Source organism: Glycine max, chromosome 6 (assembly GCF_000004515.6).
Source record: "Glycine max cultivar Williams 82 chromosome 6, Glycine_max_v4.0, whole genome shotgun sequence".
In the NCBI taxonomy this organism is placed as follows: Eukaryota; Viridiplantae; Streptophyta; class Magnoliopsida; order Fabales; family Fabaceae; genus Glycine; species Glycine max.
In genome coordinates, this window is record NC_038242.2 from 47,885,495 (window position 1) to 47,904,672 (window position 19,178).

At 29.5% G+C, this 19,178-nt stretch overlaps 2 protein-coding genes across 5 annotated transcripts; both read left to right on the top strand.

Moving 5' to 3' along the window:
• The first annotated feature begins 141 nt into the window (after positions 1-141).
• Positions 142-4,690, top strand: LOC100807943 (protein ACCELERATED CELL DEATH 6). Of its 2 annotated transcripts, XM_041016722.1 has the most exons (4): positions 142-968; positions 2,922-3,484; positions 3,820-4,078; positions 4,229-4,690. In XM_041016722.1, exons 1-4 carry the CDS (start codon positions 263-265, stop codon positions 4,345-4,347), a joined length of 1,647 nt encoding a protein of 548 aa, XP_040872656.1. In that variant the 5' UTR covers positions 142-262; the 3' UTR covers positions 4,348-4,690. The 2 variants fall into 2 exon arrangements, with proteins under 2 accessions (XP_040872656.1, XP_006582322.1); XM_006582259.3 differs by having other exon boundaries at positions 3,820-4,690.
• Positions 4,691-8,028: 3,338 nt separating this feature from the next.
• Positions 8,029-14,918, top strand: LOC102659999 (protein ACCELERATED CELL DEATH 6). 3 transcript variants are annotated; one of them, XM_041016723.1, is made up of 6 exons: positions 8,035-8,058; positions 9,235-9,247; positions 9,349-9,435; positions 10,236-11,003; positions 13,148-13,713; positions 14,007-14,918. In XM_041016723.1, exons 4-6 carry the CDS (start codon positions 10,298-10,300, stop codon positions 14,727-14,729), a joined length of 1,995 nt encoding a protein of 664 aa, XP_040872657.1. In that variant the 5' UTR covers positions 8,035-8,058; positions 9,235-9,247; positions 9,349-9,435; positions 10,236-10,297; the 3' UTR covers positions 14,730-14,918. The 3 variants fall into 3 exon arrangements, with proteins under 3 accessions (XP_025984798.2, XP_040872657.1, XP_040872658.1); XM_041016724.1 differs by having other exon boundaries at positions 8,041-8,058; positions 10,338-11,003; XM_026129013.2 differs by having other exon boundaries at positions 8,029-9,247; positions 10,338-11,003.
• Positions 14,919-19,178: the final 4,260 nt, after the last annotated feature.

The window sequence follows — 19,178 nt, forward strand, 5'->3', positions numbered from 1 at the left end:
AGAATTTTCTACCAACCAATACCATATACCATATCCATTTACACTCACACCCCATCCTTTGATCGATAATGATAGATGCCAATTAATTATTTAATTCATTAATAAAAATAATATATTTTAATTATTTAATTCATTTACTACTCCCACGTACACAAACACAACACCTTCACTCCTAGCTTGATTAATACTACCAACTACAGGTATTGTGAGCTCTCAGCTGTGCAATTACATTACAACCTTAATCGCTTAGCATACGTAAATCATGGCCGAACGGAGAATTAATGTGGATTTCCCAAGTCCAGATGCAGCTTCACAAGTGGGACTACTGCATAAGGAAATTGTTGGAAAAACTATGATTTACAAGTTGTCTGAAGCTGTTGAAGAAGGAGATGGTGCTAACTTTGTTATGGTGTTGAAGCAACAATCTGAGGAAAATAAGCTACGTTTGTCTGATGTTTTTGATAAAGTCACCATAGCAGGTGATTCACTGCTTCATGTGGCAGCAGATTTGGGGAAAGAAATGATTGTGGGGAGGATTTGTGATCTCTTTCCTTTGCTTCTAATTAGGAGAAATGTAAGAGGTGACACTCCACTTCATGTTGCTGCGAGGTCTAAGAAATATGAGACAGTCAAGTTGATTCTCTCCCAATATGCCACAAAGCAGTCAACATATGATGAGATGAAAGATAAAAAGATAACAAGAGAAACAAATGAATGTGGGAATACTCCTTTGCACGAGGCTGTCTACAGTGGGGATGTTGATGTGGTTAAAGATATTTTCGACCAGGATAAGGCTGTAGTCCATTGTTTGAACAAGTCAAAGAGATCACCACTGTGTTTGGCAGTGGTGAATGGTAATGAGCAAATTCTCGAACTTCTGTTGCAAATTCCATTACCTGCGGACCAGCCGCTTTCACAGTGTCGTCTAAGTTCTCCACTCCACACAGCTATACAGCATCAAAAAAGAGGTAATCCTTCTTTACACCAAATTACTATTATTTTAAATGATAAGAAATTAATGTTATATTATCATTAATTTATTTATGGATTTTATTATTTATCATTAATATTATTAAGACTTAAATAACTTTTAAGTCCTTAGAATATATTCAATTTTTGTTGAGTTTCTTATATATTAATAGTTTTATTCAGAATCTTGTCATAATGATGAGATATTATTCTAATAATTGATATATATTGATAGTGTTATTGAGATGATATGATGACATCATTTAACCACAGGAATTTTGAACATAATTTTTGATATATCATACATCCAGTGTAATAAAAAATTAATGTCATATTAAAAAATTAAAATAATAATTATTTTGAGTATTTTTTTACACAATAATTATAATAATTATGATGAGACTAAGTGAATATTAAAGTGCTTGATTTATGGTCCGTTTGTTTGAATAAACATTTAGTTTCCAATTAAATACTTTTTTTTTTTTACAAGAATTAAGTACTTGATAAATAAACTTGTAAATAGAATTAGACAAATATGTTTATACCAATCCGTATTATTCGCAATTAGGTTAGGCAAAACTAGTCATGGGTTAAATAAAGTTGAAGTCTTCCGATTCAAAGGTAAGTCCATAGACTTACTTTTTGTGTGTGTATATATATATATAAAGCCTATGAATCAACTTGCTAACTAATTCGGGTCTAATAAGTTTAGGAATTGTTTAATACATGCAAATAACTATTTAAAGTAGTACATAAGAAAATTCCACCAATTATTTATGATGAAATTATCTAATCTCATTTTTGCTCAAAATAAGTTAGATAACCATATAATTTTATCAACCTATTTTATTTAAAGGATAACTTATATCATTCATGATTTTTTTACTTCTCTACGTTACTGCACTTCACACTGTGACAATCCACTCAACATTCTTATTGGTATGAATACTTCAATGTAAATAATTTTTTCCAAGACCTTAACAATCAATTCTACCTATTTTTTATGATGGATGACTGACCCCACAAATTAAAATGACTAACCCCACAATCAATTCAACATACTTTGTTCTCGCTTACATGCTTTATAACAAATTTCCTAGAATGTCATCCATCCCGAAATTTTTTCAAGCCTAACACACTTAACCGTGAAATTTTTAAGTGATAGACTACCGAAAAATATGTACACCTTGTTAATATAAATAATATTAATTAATTAATTCAAGTAATCATCAACCATATAGTCTCATAACTATACAGTCTCTAGATCCCTTTCTGGTATGATTTGTTTAAAGTGTTATATGTTCACCAGCTTTTTCCTGATTCTTCTTTGAACCTCATTGTACCGAAAAAGAAGTTTACTCTAATATCATTTGTAACATATCATTGATTTTTGATTTCTTGACGGCTTTCCTTCATACTATGACATTTCACGCGATGATACTTTATTCAACATCCTTAAGATTTGAATTTACTTCTATCACTTTATGCTACACCTCTATGACCTTTGTGAAATGTAGACACAATATTTAGGAAGAATACAAATTGATTGTAGAATCTTGACAGTTTGACCTTTGCTTACAAATTATTTTATATATAGAGTTACATAAGTCCAAATTAGGTGAAACTAAAATTATTTGTTAATAACATCTAGCACTACATTTTTTATGAAGACATCTAATTCTAATTTGATCTTCTTAATAACTCGTTCACATTAAAATCTAGTCATTGATTACTCTTTAATTTTTAAGATAAGATATCTACAATTTCAACATAATTCGTTTATCATCCCATAATACAAAACATGAATCATCACAATATTCCTAACTCATTCAACTAAATATAAATGAGAAGAATAAAAACATATACCAACAACAAAAATATTTAATATTGTTTAATCATGTCCTGAAACAAGATCTAACTAATTTATTTTACTTTGATTTGTTCTATTGTAGTTATGATACAAGCGATAATAGAAATAAGGCCCGAGCTAGTTTATTTAAGGGATGAAGACGGAAATACTCCCCTTCATTATGCAGTTGACATTGGTTATGTTGACGGATTTCGTATTTTATTTAAAAATTCTTTGCTAAATAAATTGGATCAAACTGCCTTGGAACGAAACAAGAAGGGCCATCTTCCCGTTCATCTTGCTTGCAAAAGGGGTTGTGTTGAGATGGTAAAAGAATTCTTTGAACCTGGATCCGGATGGCCCATTAATCCTTATGTTCTCCTCAATCAAAAGGGTCAAAACATTCTTCACATTGCGGCAAAGAATGGAAGAGATAATGTGGTAGAATACCTACTAGGAAATTGCAACACTGGTCATCTACATATAAACCAGAAAGACTATGATGGGAACACTCCATTGCATTTGGCTTCCAAAAATTTATTTCAGCAAGTTATCAGCTTGATCACAGAGGATAAGAGGACTGATCTGAATCTCACGAATGAAGACGGTTTAACGGCTGGTGATATCAGTAAGACCTTTGAACATCCAATGTTACGTGGAAGAGAGGTATGTGCTTCATCTTGACTTCATTATAAGTAGATTAACATGTTTCTATGGATAGAAAAGATAAAATTTAATTAAATAAAATGAGATGTAACGATATTGAATCCTATGTTTTAATAACTTGTTGGTCCCCATTATAGAATTATTCTCTTTTTGGTCATTTAAAAAAATAATCTATTAAACTCTTGTGATTTATATTATTTAATTTTAATCTATTATTGTATATTCAGTCACAACATGAAATTCTACTGCTTGACTATATATGCATAATTATTTTTTATGTTATCTTTACCTCTGCTTTTCTACTTTGAAATTTTACAATATTTCCATGTGGCTAGATTTTATCCATGGAGTTATCAAAAGGAGCTGGAGTCCCTGTAAATCACATGTTGCATTCTCAACGCCAACCACAGCCTGAAAAAGACACCTCTGATTTTCAACGCAAATCACTGTCTGAAAAAGACACCCGTGAGGCATTTTTGATTGTTGCAGCGTTGTTGATGACAGTGTCATTTGCAGCTGGTTTTACTGTACCAGGAGGTGTATATAGCTCTGATGACCCAAACCCTAAAATTAGAGGAACTGCAGTTTTTGCTGGTAATTCAGTATTCTGGATATTCATCATCTTCAATACCATAACTATGTATAGCTCTGCAATGGCATGTGGACTTCTGTCTGTGGGAATAGTTAATCGGTCTAAATTAAGTCGTTTTTCGGACTTGTTTTTGACATGTGCCTTTCTCGCAGCATCAGTGGCCTTTTTGGCTGCTGTACTTCTAGTTGTGGCCAATAACCGTTTACTCGCAGGTGCTACAATCCTCATTGGAGCCTTGCACTATATCCTCTACTTTTTTGTAATAAAATAATCTCGAGCAAATGAAACTTTGATGACTGATGAAATTAAATCTAAGTCATCACTTCCACTTATTTATTCCAGTTTGAGGAGTTTTTTCTCGAGAAATATAGGTGGTAAGCCCAAAAATCTTCTTCATTCTCAGAAAGCAAACAAGGACAAGGACAATGGATTAGAAGAGCATGTGCAACAAGGCAATTGAGTAGAAGTTTTTATTGTTTTTACTGGGATAGAATAAGAAAGACAATTCAGATCTTGTTCATTTAACTTTCCTTTATCTATGACATGAAACTTGGGATTTGTTTGTCAAATTGAATCTGAAAAATTTAGTTTAAAATTAAGGTAATGTTTGATTTGATGGCTTATTTTCTGTTTTTTATTTCTTAAAAATGATTTTTATTTTCAATTTTTTATAACATTTTAAAAATATATATCGAGAAAAAAATATTGTTAGGTGTCATCACGTACGTTTTGACTTCATCAGGAAAAAAAAAAAACTTAAAACGTTATTGCTATGTTGTTTTCAATTTTTAGTCTGTTTTTGAATCCAGATTGTCCTGCTCCCTGTTCTGTAATCCGTTCCTGAAGTTGCATGCAATTTCAAAAGAAAAAGAAAAAAGGTCGTGATGCTGCAGGAAACTTGCACAATCAATTTAGAATTTTAAATCCTTTAATTAACAATTAAGAATGGAATAAAAAATATCTATAAATAGAACATAAGGAAATTTCCCTGGGTAGAAGTAGAACCTTAGAAGGAATTGAAGAGGAGATAAATATGGTATTTCTAATCCGATCTTGTTTAAATTATTTATGAATTATGAACACTGATTTGATGTTTTCTTTTTCTAGCAATATCAATCACGGCATAATAATTCTCCGTGAAAATGTAAAATATGATAGAATTGGGTGAAGAAATAAGAAAAGTTACTATGCAGTCAGATGCACAACACAGATACATTAGTTTCTACATTATTCAGAAAAAAATAAAAAGTTTCTACACTGTGATTACTCCCTCAATACGGAGACATATATTACTGAATCTGATAATAATAAATAGTCCAGTGCCATCAATCAAAAAAGAATAAATAAATTAATCGCTTTAGAGTAGAAACTTTAGAGTAGAGAAATAATTTGAAAAAAAAGAGAAATTTTAAAATAGAAATAAAGAAGTTTTATTCTGTTGTTTGTTTTTGTAATGAGTAAGAAATAATACTGTGAAAAGTTGTTTGGTATGAATGAAATAAATAGAAACATAAAAATTCATTAAGTTGCACAAACAATTAATTATGATGCATATATTAATTTGGTAAAGAAAATCATTATGTAAATGAAATTATAGATCAATTTTTGTTATTCAAAATGTTTTTGTGAAAGCAAAAATTTGCTCATGCAAAAATATATTTTTTTATTCTCATAAATATGAAAATGTTAAAAATTTGTTTATGTAAATTTTTTAATATGTTTTTTTTTAAATTAAAATGTGTTATTTTTTAACATGAACTTAAACTTAGATAAATTCAAACTTATAAGAATGATTTTTTAGACCAACTATGCATACAATTAATGTAATTAAATATGATATTTTTATATTAATTATACATATAACAAATGTAAAATATGACTTTTTGCATCAATTGTGAATTTAACCAATGCACAAAATGGATGCATGTAGGTTTGGATGTCGAATCACATATGGTATTTTAATTAAACACTCGTTTCATAAACTTATGAAGCTGGGTTTATAAATTTGAACCTGGGGTCCTGGTATTCTTTTTTTATAAATTTTGATACAGCCCTAGGATTTACAATTAATTTCTGTTAAGTGAGACCACAAAAAATATAGGTTCAATTCATTCGTTTAAATGTTTTTTTTATATACTTGTTTTTATGTAAGTTACGAATTAAACAGATTCAAGTTCTCTATCGCGGGTTATAGCAAGTCAACACCCGCAAAATTTTCTTTAAATATGATTTTTTATTTTTAGTTAATTTTACTAATATTTAATTTAGTCTTTATTTTTATTTTTTGGCCACATGTTTGTTTTTAAATTATTTTTTTATTAACTATATGTCCACCGTAACTGGCCAACTAGCATATGCCAAGGGAGCTAAACATGAAAGAATATTTTTATGAGCCCATTAGCTTCATGGAGGGCGTTTGACGCTTGTGAAGGGGATTTCTATTTGACTAGCTAGACCTAAAATAGGTTGGGCTAGCTGCTCTATCTAGCCTACTTACAATATAAATTACCATTAAAATTACAATAATAAGTTAGTAAGTTAGAAATAACTTATTATTACCATAACAATAAACTTGTAAAGTTTGAGTTTGTCTCATCTAAATAATTAAATCTAAATTTAAGTTTAAATTTAAGTTTTAATTTACTCATTTAATTAAACAATCAAACTTGATTAAACATTTAATAAATGAAATTTGAATAATTTATGAATAGTTTGAATCATTTACATTCTTATTAGACATACTCATTATATTAAACGGCTATCAACTTAATTTTGATTAGGAAATATATCTTTAATTAATTTTTCCTTAGCAAGCTCCTAATTAAATTATTTTACTTTGTTTTATTCAATTGTGGATCTAATACAACATATAATAGAGAAAGACCCGAGCTAGTTTATTTAAGGGACGAAGATGGTGGTACTCCCCTTCATTACGCAGCTCACATCGATTATGTTGAGGGATTTGCTATACTCTTAGAAATTCATTAAAGAAATCAGATCAAATTGGCTTGGAAAGAAACAAAAAGAGTAACCTTCCTATTCACCTTGCTTGCAAAAAAGGTCCTGTTGAAGTTGTAAAAAAATTCCTTCAAAACAAATGGAATGTAAATCCTCATGTTCTCAATCAAAAGGGTCAAAACATTCTTCACGTTGCTGCAAAGAATGGAAGAAGTAATGCGATACAATACCTAATGAGAAATCGGAAGATTGATCAATGCAGTATAAACCAGAAAGACTATGATGGGAACACCATTGCATTTGGCTTCAATAAATTTATTTCCTAAATTTTTATACTTTATTACACAAGATAAGAAAACTAATGTGAAACTCTTGAATAACAAGGGTTTAACGGCTCGAGATATTGTTGAGAAAAAGAAAATGGCGATTCGAATGGAATGATCAATTAATAATTGATATCTAGGAAAGAAGTGGGTAAGGTCTTATATAAGTTTCAGGAAGTTATCTACTTGATTCCAGAGTATGATGGGACTGATCTGAATCTCAGAAATAAAGACGGTTTAACGGTTTGTTGGGTTCTTATCTTCCCTGATCACCACACCATGATGGAGGAGTGAAGAGTATGCGTATGTGTAGATTAGCTGATTAGCGAACCAAGGACAGTGATGAGCACCACAAGTCAGTTTTTTAATTTTAATTAAATCAATCAAAGACAGTGTTTAATTTTAATTAATTAGTTTGTTTTTGAAAATATTATTAGAAAAAATAGGATCAAAATAACATGGAAGTGCTGAATAGGGAATCCGGATCCTTGTCCTGCTCCCTCTTCTGTAATCCGTTCCTGAAGTTGCAAGCAATTTAAAAAGAAAAGGAAACTTGCACAATCAATTTATAATTTTTAATTTAAATCCTTTAATTAACAATTAAGAATGGAATAAAAAATATCTATAAATAGAACATAAGAAAATTTCCCTGGGTAGAAGTAGAACCTTAAAAGGAATTGAAGATCGAGGAGCTAAATATGGTATTTCTAATCCGATCTTGTTTAAATTAGTTATGAATTATGAACACTGATTTGATGTTTTCTTTTTCTAGCAATATCTATCACGGCATAATAATTCTCCGTGAAAATGTTAAAAATGATAAAATTGGGTGAAGAAATAAGAAAAGTTATTATGTAGTCAGATGCACAACACATATACATTAGTTTTCTACATTATTCAGAAAAAAAATAAAAAATAATAACAAAATCACTGAACCCCCACACACCAAGCCAGAAACTTGTGCTCGTTTCACATTCTTGCCCTGTACTTTTAGTTTATTATTTTTAGTTATCTACCAATTCATTTGGGTTGCTAGTCATTCATTGTGCGGAATTTTCCTCATATCTTTTAGGGTTTTAACACTGTTTGATTTACACTTTAGAGTAGAGAAATAATTTGAAAAAAATATTTTAAAATAAAATTAAAAAAGTTTTTTCTGTCTTTTGTTTTTATAATGAGTAAAAAATAGAGTAAAAATAATACTGTCAAAAGTTGTTTGGGATGAATGAAATAGGAATTAGAGAAATAAATAGACATACAAAAATTCGTTAACATATATTAAGTTGGTAAAGAAAATCAATTATGTAAATGAAATTATAGATTTTTGTTATTCAAAATGTTTTTGGGAAGACAAAAATTTTCTCATGCAAAAACATGTTTTTTTTTATTCTGATAAATATGAAAATATTTAAAATTTGTTTATGTAAAAATTTTAATATGTTTTTTTCTGTAAAAATTAAAATGTGTTATTTTTTAACTTAACACTACTACAAAAAGTAGTTTTAACATCGACAGATTAATATCGGTTTTTGACAAAACCGATGTTAACATAAACGCAGTGACATAATTATAAATAATGTGTATCCGTTAACATTTTTCTACAAAATCGATGTTAACGAAATGATGTTAACATCGGTTCTTGTAAAACCGATGTTAACAAAGTGATGTTAACATCGGTTTTCAACAAAACCGATGTTAACGTTAACATCAATTTGTTAACATCGGTTTTTATTGAAAACCAATGTTGAAATTAAATTTTAAATTATTTTGACGCGACCTATTTTGCTCGCGCTCTCTTCTTCTTGATGTATTCTCTGGCGCTCTGTTCTTCTCCGTGTATTCTCCAACGCTCTCCTCTTCTCCGTTAACATTTGAAGACTTTCGTAACAGGTATGTGTCATTTCGTCTACTTGTGTTGTTCCATTAAATAGCTAGGTTTGTTTCTAGAACCTTTGGTTAACCTAAGGACATTTTTTGGTTTCTGGTGCAAGGATTGGGGAATTCGTGGTGACATGAGACCCATTGTGGCTGCCATTGAATAGATGAGTCTCGCTGCCATTGTTAGTGTTGGGTTCGAGGTAAGCTTCATGTCTTTGATTTCTTAGGTAAACAAAGCAACTGTCAAATGCATTTCCCAGACAAATTTTATTTGAATATGTCTTTGGTGTTCTTTTCCTTGTCTTTCAAGATACATGGGAGTGCTAATTGCCCAAGTGTTTTGAAATTTTTGATTAATTCTAGTTTAAGTTAAGTGGAGCTAATATTTTTGTTTATTCAAGATGTTTGGTTAGAGAGGAAGAAATTATAGTGGATGAGAAATTACCTCCACACGTTCATGAATGTAAAATAAATTTAAACCTACAAGAATGATTTTTTACATCCTATCCTATGCATATACTTAATATAAATGTGATATTTTTATATTGATTATGCATGTAACAAACATAATATTTATTCATCTAAACTTAAATAGGTAAATATTATTACAAAGATAATCATTTAATATTACAAAGATAAATTATTATGTAAATACAAATTTATCCTACTATTTTAAAAGACCAAATAATATGAAATATTGATTCACAATTGAAAGTGAATTTTAAAATTAAATGAACTTCTCAACAAATTCTTAAATAAAAATAAATAATAATTTAATATTTTTAAATAAAATTTAAGATAAAATATATTGATTTAAGATCACAAATTTGAAACATCCGTACCATATTTCTTTTCCACGCTGTGGGAAACCTGCACAATGTTTTCCACGTTTTTCCACGATAGAAACCCTTTTCCACTCACGAGTAATTAAGATGGTTAAAAGATATGACTTGACATCAACCAAAAATTGCTATGCACCTATTAATGCTACCAACTACAGGTATTGTGAGTTCTCAGATGTGCAATTACATTACAACCTTAATCGCTTAGCATACGTAAATCATGGACCAATTGAGAATTGATGTGGATTTTCCAAGTCCAGATGCAGCTTCACAAGTGGGACTACTGCATAAGGAAATTGTTAGAAAAGCTATGATTTACAAGTTGTATCAAGTTGATGAAGAAGGAGATGCTGATAAATTTGGTGAGGAGTTGAAGCAACAATGTGAGGAAAATAAGCTACGTTTGCCTGATGTTTTTGATAAAGTCACCCTAACAGGTGATTCACTGCTTCATGTGGCAGCAGATTTGGGGCAAGAAAGGATGGTGGAGATGATTTGTGATCTCTTTCCTGTGCTTCTAACTAGGAGAAATGTAAGAGGCGACACTCCACTTCATATTGCTGTGAGGTCCAAGAACACTAGTATGGTCAACCTCATTCTTTCCCAATATGCCACAAAGAAGTCAACACATGATGAGATGAAAGATAAAGAGATAACAAGAGAAACAAATGAATGTGGGGATACTCCTTTGCACGAGGCTGTCTACAGTGGGGATGTTGATGTGGTTAAAGATATTTTCGACCAGGATAAGGATGTAGTCCATTGTTTGAACAAGTCAAAGAGATCACCACTGTGTTTGGCAGTGGTGAATGGTAATGAGCAAATTCTCAAACTTCTGTTGCAAATTCCATTACCTGCGGACCAGCCGCTTTCACAGTGTCGTCGAAGTTCTCCACTCCACACAGCTATACAACATCAAAAAGAAGGTAATCCTTCTTTACACAAAATTACTATTATTTTAAAATGACAAGAAATTAATGTTATATTATCATTAATTTATTTATAGAATTTATTATTGATCATTAATATTATTAAGGCTTAAATAATTTTAGGTCCTTAAAATATATTTAATTTTTGTCGAGTCTTTAATATTTTTATTATTATTATTATGAGTCTCTCATATATTAAAAGTTTTATTTTGAATTTTTTTTAATGTTAAATAATGATGAGATATAATTTCAATAATTGATATATATTAAAAGAGTTATTGAGATGATATTACGACATCATTTAATAAAACGATAAAAATTCTAAATAAAACTTTTAATATATCATAGATCCGGTATAACGAAAAAAATTATTAAACACTTAAAATAAAAATTAAATGTATATCAAAGATCTCAAATGTATTTAAGTCTATTATTAAAATTATATGTGAAAAAATTAATATTATATTGAAAAACAAATAACAATTATTTTGGAATATTTTTTTACACAATAATTATAATAATTATAATGGGACGAAGTGAATATTAAAGTGCTTCATTTATGGTCGTATGTTTGAATAAAACTTTAATTTCCAATATATACTTTTTTTTAGAAGAATTATGTACTTGATGAATAAACTTGTAAAAAGAATTACGCAAATATGTTTATACCAATTTGTATTATTCACAATTAGGTTAGGCGACAAAACTAGTCATGGGTTAAATAAAGTTGAAGTCTTCCGATTTAGAGGTCAGTTCATATATAGACTTATTTTTTGTTAATATATATATATAAACAAAAAAAGTCTATTGATCAACTTGCTAACTAATTCGGGTCAAATAAGTTTAGGAATTGTCTAACCCAATCCAAGCAAAAATAAACATAAATATTCAATTAAATTAATACATGCAAGTAGTACATAAGAAAATTCCACCAATTATTTATGATGAAACTATTTAACCTCATTTTTGCTCAAAATAAGTTAGATAACCATATAATTTATCAACCTATTTTATTTAAAGGATAACCTATAACATTCATGATTTTTTTACAATGCATTTCACACTGTGATAATTCACTCAACATTTTTATTGGTATGAATGCTTCAACGTAAATAATTTTTTTCGAGACCTTAATAATCAGTTTTACCTATTTTTATAATGGATGACTGACCCCACAAACTAAAATGAGATTTTTTGGTCTTCTTTGTTTTCACTTACATGCTTTTTAGCAAATTTCCTAGAATGTCATCCATCCAGAAATTATTTCAAGCCTAACACGCTTAATCGTGAAATTTTTAAGTAATAGACTACCAAAAAATATGTACACCTTGTTGATATAAATAATATCAATTAATTTCATTAAGTAATCACCAACTGTATAGTCTCATAACTATACGGTCTCTAGATCCCTTTCTGGTATGATTTGTTTAGAGTGTTATATGCTCACCAGCTTTTGTCTAGTTCTTCCTTGAATCACATCATACTGGAAAAGAAATTTGCTCTAATATCATTTATAACATGTTCTTGATTTTTTATTTCTCAACGGCTTTTATTCACATTACGGCATTTCAAGCGATGACACTTTATTCAACATTCTTAAAATTTGAGTATTACTTCTATCACTTTATGCTACACCTCTATGACCTTTGTGAGATGTAGACACAATATTTAGGAAGAATACAAATTGATTGTAAAATCTTGATAATTTGACCTTTACTTACAAATTCTTTTATATATAGTTACATAAGTCCAAATTAGATGAAACTAAAGTTATTTGTTAGCAACATACTACATTTTTTATGAAGAGACCTAATTCTAATTTAGTTTTCTTAATAACTGGTTCACATTAAAATCTAGTCATTAATTACTCTTTTGACATGTCTTGATTCTCATATTATTCTCCTAAGTTAAGATAAGAACTTTAATTTTTAAGATAAGATATCTACAATTCCAACATAATTAATTCGTTTATCATCCCATAATACAAAACATAATTCTTCACAATATTCGTAACTCATTCAATTAAATATAAATCAGAAGAATAAAAACATACACCAACAACTAAAATATTTAATAGTGTTTAATCATGTCCTGAAATAAGACCTAACTAATCTATTTTACTTTGATTTGTTCTATTGTAGTTATGATACAAGCGATAATAGCAATAAGGCCCGAGCTAGTTTATTTAAGGGATGAAGATGGAAATACTCCCCTTCATTATGCAGTTGACATTGGTTATGTTGACGGATTTCGTATTTTATTAAAAAATTCATTGCCAAATAAATTGGATAAAACTGATCAAACTGCCTTGGAACGAAACAAGAAGGGCTATCTTCCCCTTCATCTTGCTTGCAAAAGGGGTTATGTTAAGATGGTAAAAGAATTCTTGGAACTTGAATGGCCCATTAATCCTTATATTGTCCTCAATCAAAAGGGTCAAAACATTCTTCACATTGCGGCAAAGAATGGAAGAGGTGGTGTGGTAGAATACCTACTAAGAAATTGCAAAACTTATGATCTATCTATAACCCAGAAAGACTATGATGGGAACACTCCATTGCATTTGGCTTCCAAAAATTTATTTCCGGAAATTATCCACTTGATTACAGAGTATTATAGGACTGGTCTGAATCTCACGAATAAGGACGGTTTAACGGCTCGAGATATCAGTGAGACCTTTGAACATCCAATGTTGCGTAAAAGAAAGGTATGCGCTTCATCTTGACTTCATTATAAGTAGATTAACATGTTTCTATGGATAGAAAAGATAAAATGTAATTAAATAAAATGAGATGTAACGATATTGAATCCTATATTTTAATAACTTGTTGGTCCCTATTATAGAATTATTTTCTTTTTGGTCATTTAAAAAAATAATCCATTAAATTCTTGTGATTTATATTATTTAATTTTAATCTAATATTGTATATTCAGTCAAAACATGAAATTCTACTGCTTGACTATATATGCATAATTATTTTTTATTTTTACTTCTGCTAGAGTGTATCCATGGAGTTATTAAAAAGAGCTGGAGTCCCTGTAAATCACATGTTGCATTCTCAACGCCAACCACAGCCTGAAAAAGACACCTTTGATTTTCAACTCCAATCACATGTACAGCCTGGAAAAGACATCCGTGAGGCATTTTTGATTGTTGCAGCGTTGTTGGTGACAGTGTCATTTGCAGCTGCTTTTACTGTACCAGGAGGTGTATATAGCTCTGATGACCCAAACCCTAAAATTAGAGGAACTGCAGTTTTTGCTCGTAAACCATTATTCTGGATATTCACCATCTTCAATATCATAACTATGTATAGCTCTGCAATGGCATGTGGATTTCTGTCTCTGGGAATATTTCTTCAGTCTGAATTAACTCTAACAATTCAACCTTCGTTCTTATATTTGTCAAGTGCCTTTTTCACAGCACCAGTGGCGTTTATAGCTGCTGTAGTTCTAGTTGTGGCCAATAACCGTTTACTCACAATTGTTACAAGCGTCATTGGATGCTTGCTCACTTTCTACACCGTTCTTTTAATGCTACTTTCACTACTAGTATCTCCACTAGATGGAACTTCGACGACTGTTAGAATTATTATATCTAATCCAAAACTTCGACGTTTTTATGGCCGTTGGATTCTTCCCAAGATAAGTATAGGTGGTAAGCCCAAAATTTTTCTTCATTCCAGAAAGCAAACAAGGACAAGGACAAGGACAATGGATTAGAAGAGCATGTGCAACAAGGCAATTGAGTAGATGTTTTTATTGTTTTTACTGGGATAGAATAAGAAAGACAAATTCAGATTTTGTTCATTTAACTTTCCTTTATGTATGAGATGAAACTTGGGATTTGTTTGTCAAATTGAAACTGAAAAATTTAGTTAAAAATTAAGGTAACGTTTGATTTGATGGCTTATTTTCTGTTTTTTATTTCTTAAAAATGATTTTAATTTTCAATTTTTTTAAGATTTTAAAAATATATATCAAGAAAAAAATATTGTTAGGTTTCATCACGTTTTGACTTCATCAGGAAAAAAAAAACTTAAAACGTTATTGCTAATTTGCTATGTTGTTTTCAATTTTTAGTTTGTTTTTGAAAATATTATTAGAAAAAATAGGATCAAAATAACATGGAAGTGCTGACTAGGGAATCCGAATCGTTGTCCTGCTTCCTGTTCTGTAATCCGTTCCTGAAGTTGCAAGCAATTTCAAAAGAAAAAGAACAAAGGTCGTGATGCTGCAGGAAACTTGCACAATCAATTTATAATTTTAATTTAAATCCTTTAATTAACAATTAAGAATGGAATAAAAAATATCTATAAATAGAACCTAAGGAAATTTCCCTGGGTAGAAGTAGAACCTTTGAAGGAATTGAAGATCGAGGAGCTAAACATGGTATTTCTAATCCAATATTGTTTAAATTATTTATGAATTATGAACACTGATTTGATGTTTTCTTTTTCTAGCAATATCTATCTCGGCATAATAATTCTCCGTGAAAATGTAAAAAATGATAGAATTGGGTGAAGAAATAAGAAAAGTTACTATGTAGTCAGATCCACAACACAGATACATTAGTTTCTACATTATTCAGAAAAAAATAATAATAAAAAAAGTTTCTACACTGTGATTGCTCCCTCAATACGGAGATATATATCACTGAATCAGACAATAATAAATAGTCCAGTGCCATCAAACAAAAATAAATAAATAATAGCTTAACCCAACCCCAGCATTGCCACTACACCTCCCACACACCAAGCCAGAAACTTGTGCTCGTTTCAAATTCTTGCCCTTTACTTTTAGTTTATTATTTTTTAATTATCTACCAATTCATTTGGGTCTGCTAGTCATTCATTGTGCGGACTTTTCCTCATATCTTTTACGGTTCTAACACTGTTTGATTTACACTTTAGAGTAGAGAAACAATTTGAAGAAAAAAAAAGAATTTTAAAATAGAAATAAAGAAGTTTTATTCTGTTGTTTGTGTTTGTAATGAGTAAGCAATAGAGTAAAAATAATACTGTGAAAAGTTGTTTGGTATGAATGCAATAGGAATGATAGACATAAATAGACATATAAAAATTCATTAAGTTTCACAAACAATTAATTATGATGCATATATTAAGTTGGTAAAGAAAATATTGTATATGAAATTATAGATTTTTGTTATTCAAAATGTTTTTGGGAAGACAAAAATTTTCTCATGCAAAAATATATTTTTCTATTATTATAAATATGAAAATATTAAAAATTTGTTCTGTAAATTTTTTAATATGTTTTTCTTGTAAAAATTAAAATATGTCTTTTTTTAACATGAACGTCAACTTAGATAAATTCAAACCTACAAGAATGATTTTTTAGATCAACTATTCATACAATTAATGTAAATATGATATTTTTATATTAATTATGCATATAACAAATGTAAAACATGACTTTTTCATCAATTATGAATTTAACCAATGCACAAAATCTAATTTTTTTTACTGAAACAAATTTCAAACATTTTGCATTTTTTAACATGAAAAATATTTTTTAACCTTAAATTTAATTCACTATAAACTCGTTGGTAGCAAACTCATGCCATCTCTGTGGTCGAGATTTTATTTCCGTTGTCATTAGTACCAAACACAACATCAACTTATTTGGGCAAAGCTTCATACATCACATGAAAATAAGGAACATTTCTTTTATATTTTGAGTTATCTTTTTCATAATGTAAGGAAGTGCTCCTTGATTTCTATTGGGTGTAAGAAGAAATACCCCTTTATTTTTTGTATGGACTCTTCCTCATTTGTTCTGGGTCCATTATATCCATTGGTTTGGGGTTGGATTTAACCCAAATTTCACTAAGAAGATAAAAAATTATTTTGATTATTAATTTATTTCTTTGATTCAATAGCATGTTTTTTGTAACAAACATAAAAAATTAATGAAAGGTTCTGATAGAAATTAAATGCAAAATGTAAAAATAAGTGATGCAATAAAAAAAAGGCTTAAACTTATACTTGGTCCCATTATAAGTATCCTATAAGAAAAAAAATGGTCTCAAAATATTAATGATAGATAACAAAATTTACAAACAAATGATGATATAAGATTATTTTTATATTTTTTTTAATATATTATTTTTATCTGTATAAAATAATGAAAGATAATAAATACATTCCATATATATATATATGTATATATATATATATATATATATATATATATATATATATATATTATTGTTTATTGGGATAAAATGAGAGAGGAAAAAATTTCATATTTGTTGATGAGTAACTTTCTTTTATGTATGATGTAAAATAATGATATTTGGGATTTGTTTAGTAAAAAATCTTAAGTTAATTGAAAATTAAAAAATTTAACAATGGTAGAAGCACATTAATTAATTAATTAATAAAATAAAGAAATTCAGTCCTTCAATTTTTGAAAACCCATAATTTTAATTCAATTTTAAACTTTACATACATTTATTTCTTATATTTTTTAAGACAAAATCAAATAATTTATTAAAACAACCTTAGTTTTATTACAAGATGTGCACAAACCAAGCCAGCAATCAAGACCAATTACAATAACAGCACTATAAAAAGTGTAATATAAAAACACATGATCGAGCTTCCCTATTGAGAATGTTTTGCACCATTGCTCATCGAAAAGCAAGCCCGAGACATCAGTAAAGCTTCCTTGTGTTCATCTCATATGGTTGGTTGTTGATAAGCAATGCACCAGCAGCATCAAAACTGAATCTCCACAACATCACATCACTAGTGTAGCCTTTAATCACCTGATTGATAGGGTCATCTCTAATGAAAATTTCTTTCGGATTTAAGTCTAAGAAACTGTTTCTTTGAAGAAATCTCCCATTAGAGAGTATCTACGTGGCAAGCCAGTTTCTTTACCATAAATTCCAATTTCTTATATAAGAAACTGTATTTTCACATTAAAAAATAATTTCTAAATCCATCTATCGGTATCAACCAACTTACAAATGAGAGGGAAAATAACCACAAGCAAAATGAAGAAGATGAAGAATGAATGGACAAAAATGAGCAGGGAATTATCATGTTAGTTTTCTGTTAGATTTCTATAGCATAGTAGTCATACCTATCAGACGTCGTCTTCCATTCTTCTAAATCGTAGTGTGGGAACAGATATATATTTAGGATTTAATTACATTTTAATCATAATTTTTTCTTTTAGTTCTTTAAAATATGTTATTTTAGTCTTTAAAATCATAATTTTTTAACCTTTTCATCATTTTCATCTAACAACGAAGTATGTCATGATGCTCACCGACACGTTGTAGGGCTAAGAGCGTTGAGAAGTCGATGCTGAAAGATGATGTCGAAGGACGCACAAAACAGCCCAGATATGCAGTAAACAATTTGGAAGTTGTTAAACGGAAAAAAATAATCAAGAAACATAAACATTATTTTTTATTTATGATAGTTAAAAACCACCAAAATTAGTTTTATATGTAAAAATATACATACACTGATCTAAACATGCAAATAAATTTAAATAGCATATTTAGATCAAACAGCGGAAATTAAAAGGAATTACAAGCGTACCTCCAGCCATTGCAAATCGAACGGGAAGCGGCTCACACACGAACCTGAAAGACAGTTTTGTTCTTCCAGACCCTTACTCACTCTGAATAGATGGTGTATTTTTTTTTCCTGAATAGAGAAGTGGGTTTGGTGATACAAAACTGAGAGCACCCCATCCTATTTATAGAGTCTGTCCATCATAGAGCTCTCTCAACTTGTTATCAGAACGTGAAATAGAAAGTTATCAGACGTGAGATAAGAAGTTATCAGTACGTGAGATGATGGGTACGTGATTTGTTACTGAAGGTAGTTGCAAATATATTTTGCAAAGATATGGGATGAATGTGGATGGAAAATGGACCAGATTCAGAAGTAACAAATTTTTCCAAAATAATAAAATATAAAGGAATGTGCAACGTGCACATAACGTGGGCCTCTAACATTCTCCCACTTGGTCCATTTAACTCAACATCAACCATAACAAGAAACATAATATATGAGTCATGGCGATAGGTCCTCTGATGATGAGTAGTATCTTCCATGTACCACAATATATCGAGTCTCTCAACACTAGCTCTCAACTTAATGAATAAACCATATGTTTATTCTATAT

Coding starts and splice junctions, on each gene's coding strand:
- LOC100807943 (XM_006582259.3), top strand. CDS start 263: ATGGCCGAACGGAGAATTAATGTGGATTTCCCAAGTCCAGATGCAGCT. Junction 969..2,921: donor TATACAGCATCAAAAAAGAG/GTAATCCTTCTT, acceptor GTTCTATTGTAG/TTATGATACAAGCGATAATA. Junction 3,485..3,819: donor CAATGTTACGTGGAAGAGAG/GTATGTGCTTCA, acceptor CCATGTGGCTAG/ATTTTATCCATGGAGTTATC.
- LOC102659999 (XM_041016723.1), top strand. CDS start 10,298: ATGGACCAATTGAGAATTGATGTGGATTTTCCAAGTCCAGATGCAGCT. Junction 11,004..13,147: donor TATACAACATCAAAAAGAAG/GTAATCCTTCTT, acceptor GTTCTATTGTAG/TTATGATACAAGCGATAATA. Junction 13,714..14,006: donor CAATGTTGCGTAAAAGAAAG/GTATGCGCTTCA, acceptor TACTTCTGCTAG/AGTGTATCCATGGAGTTATT.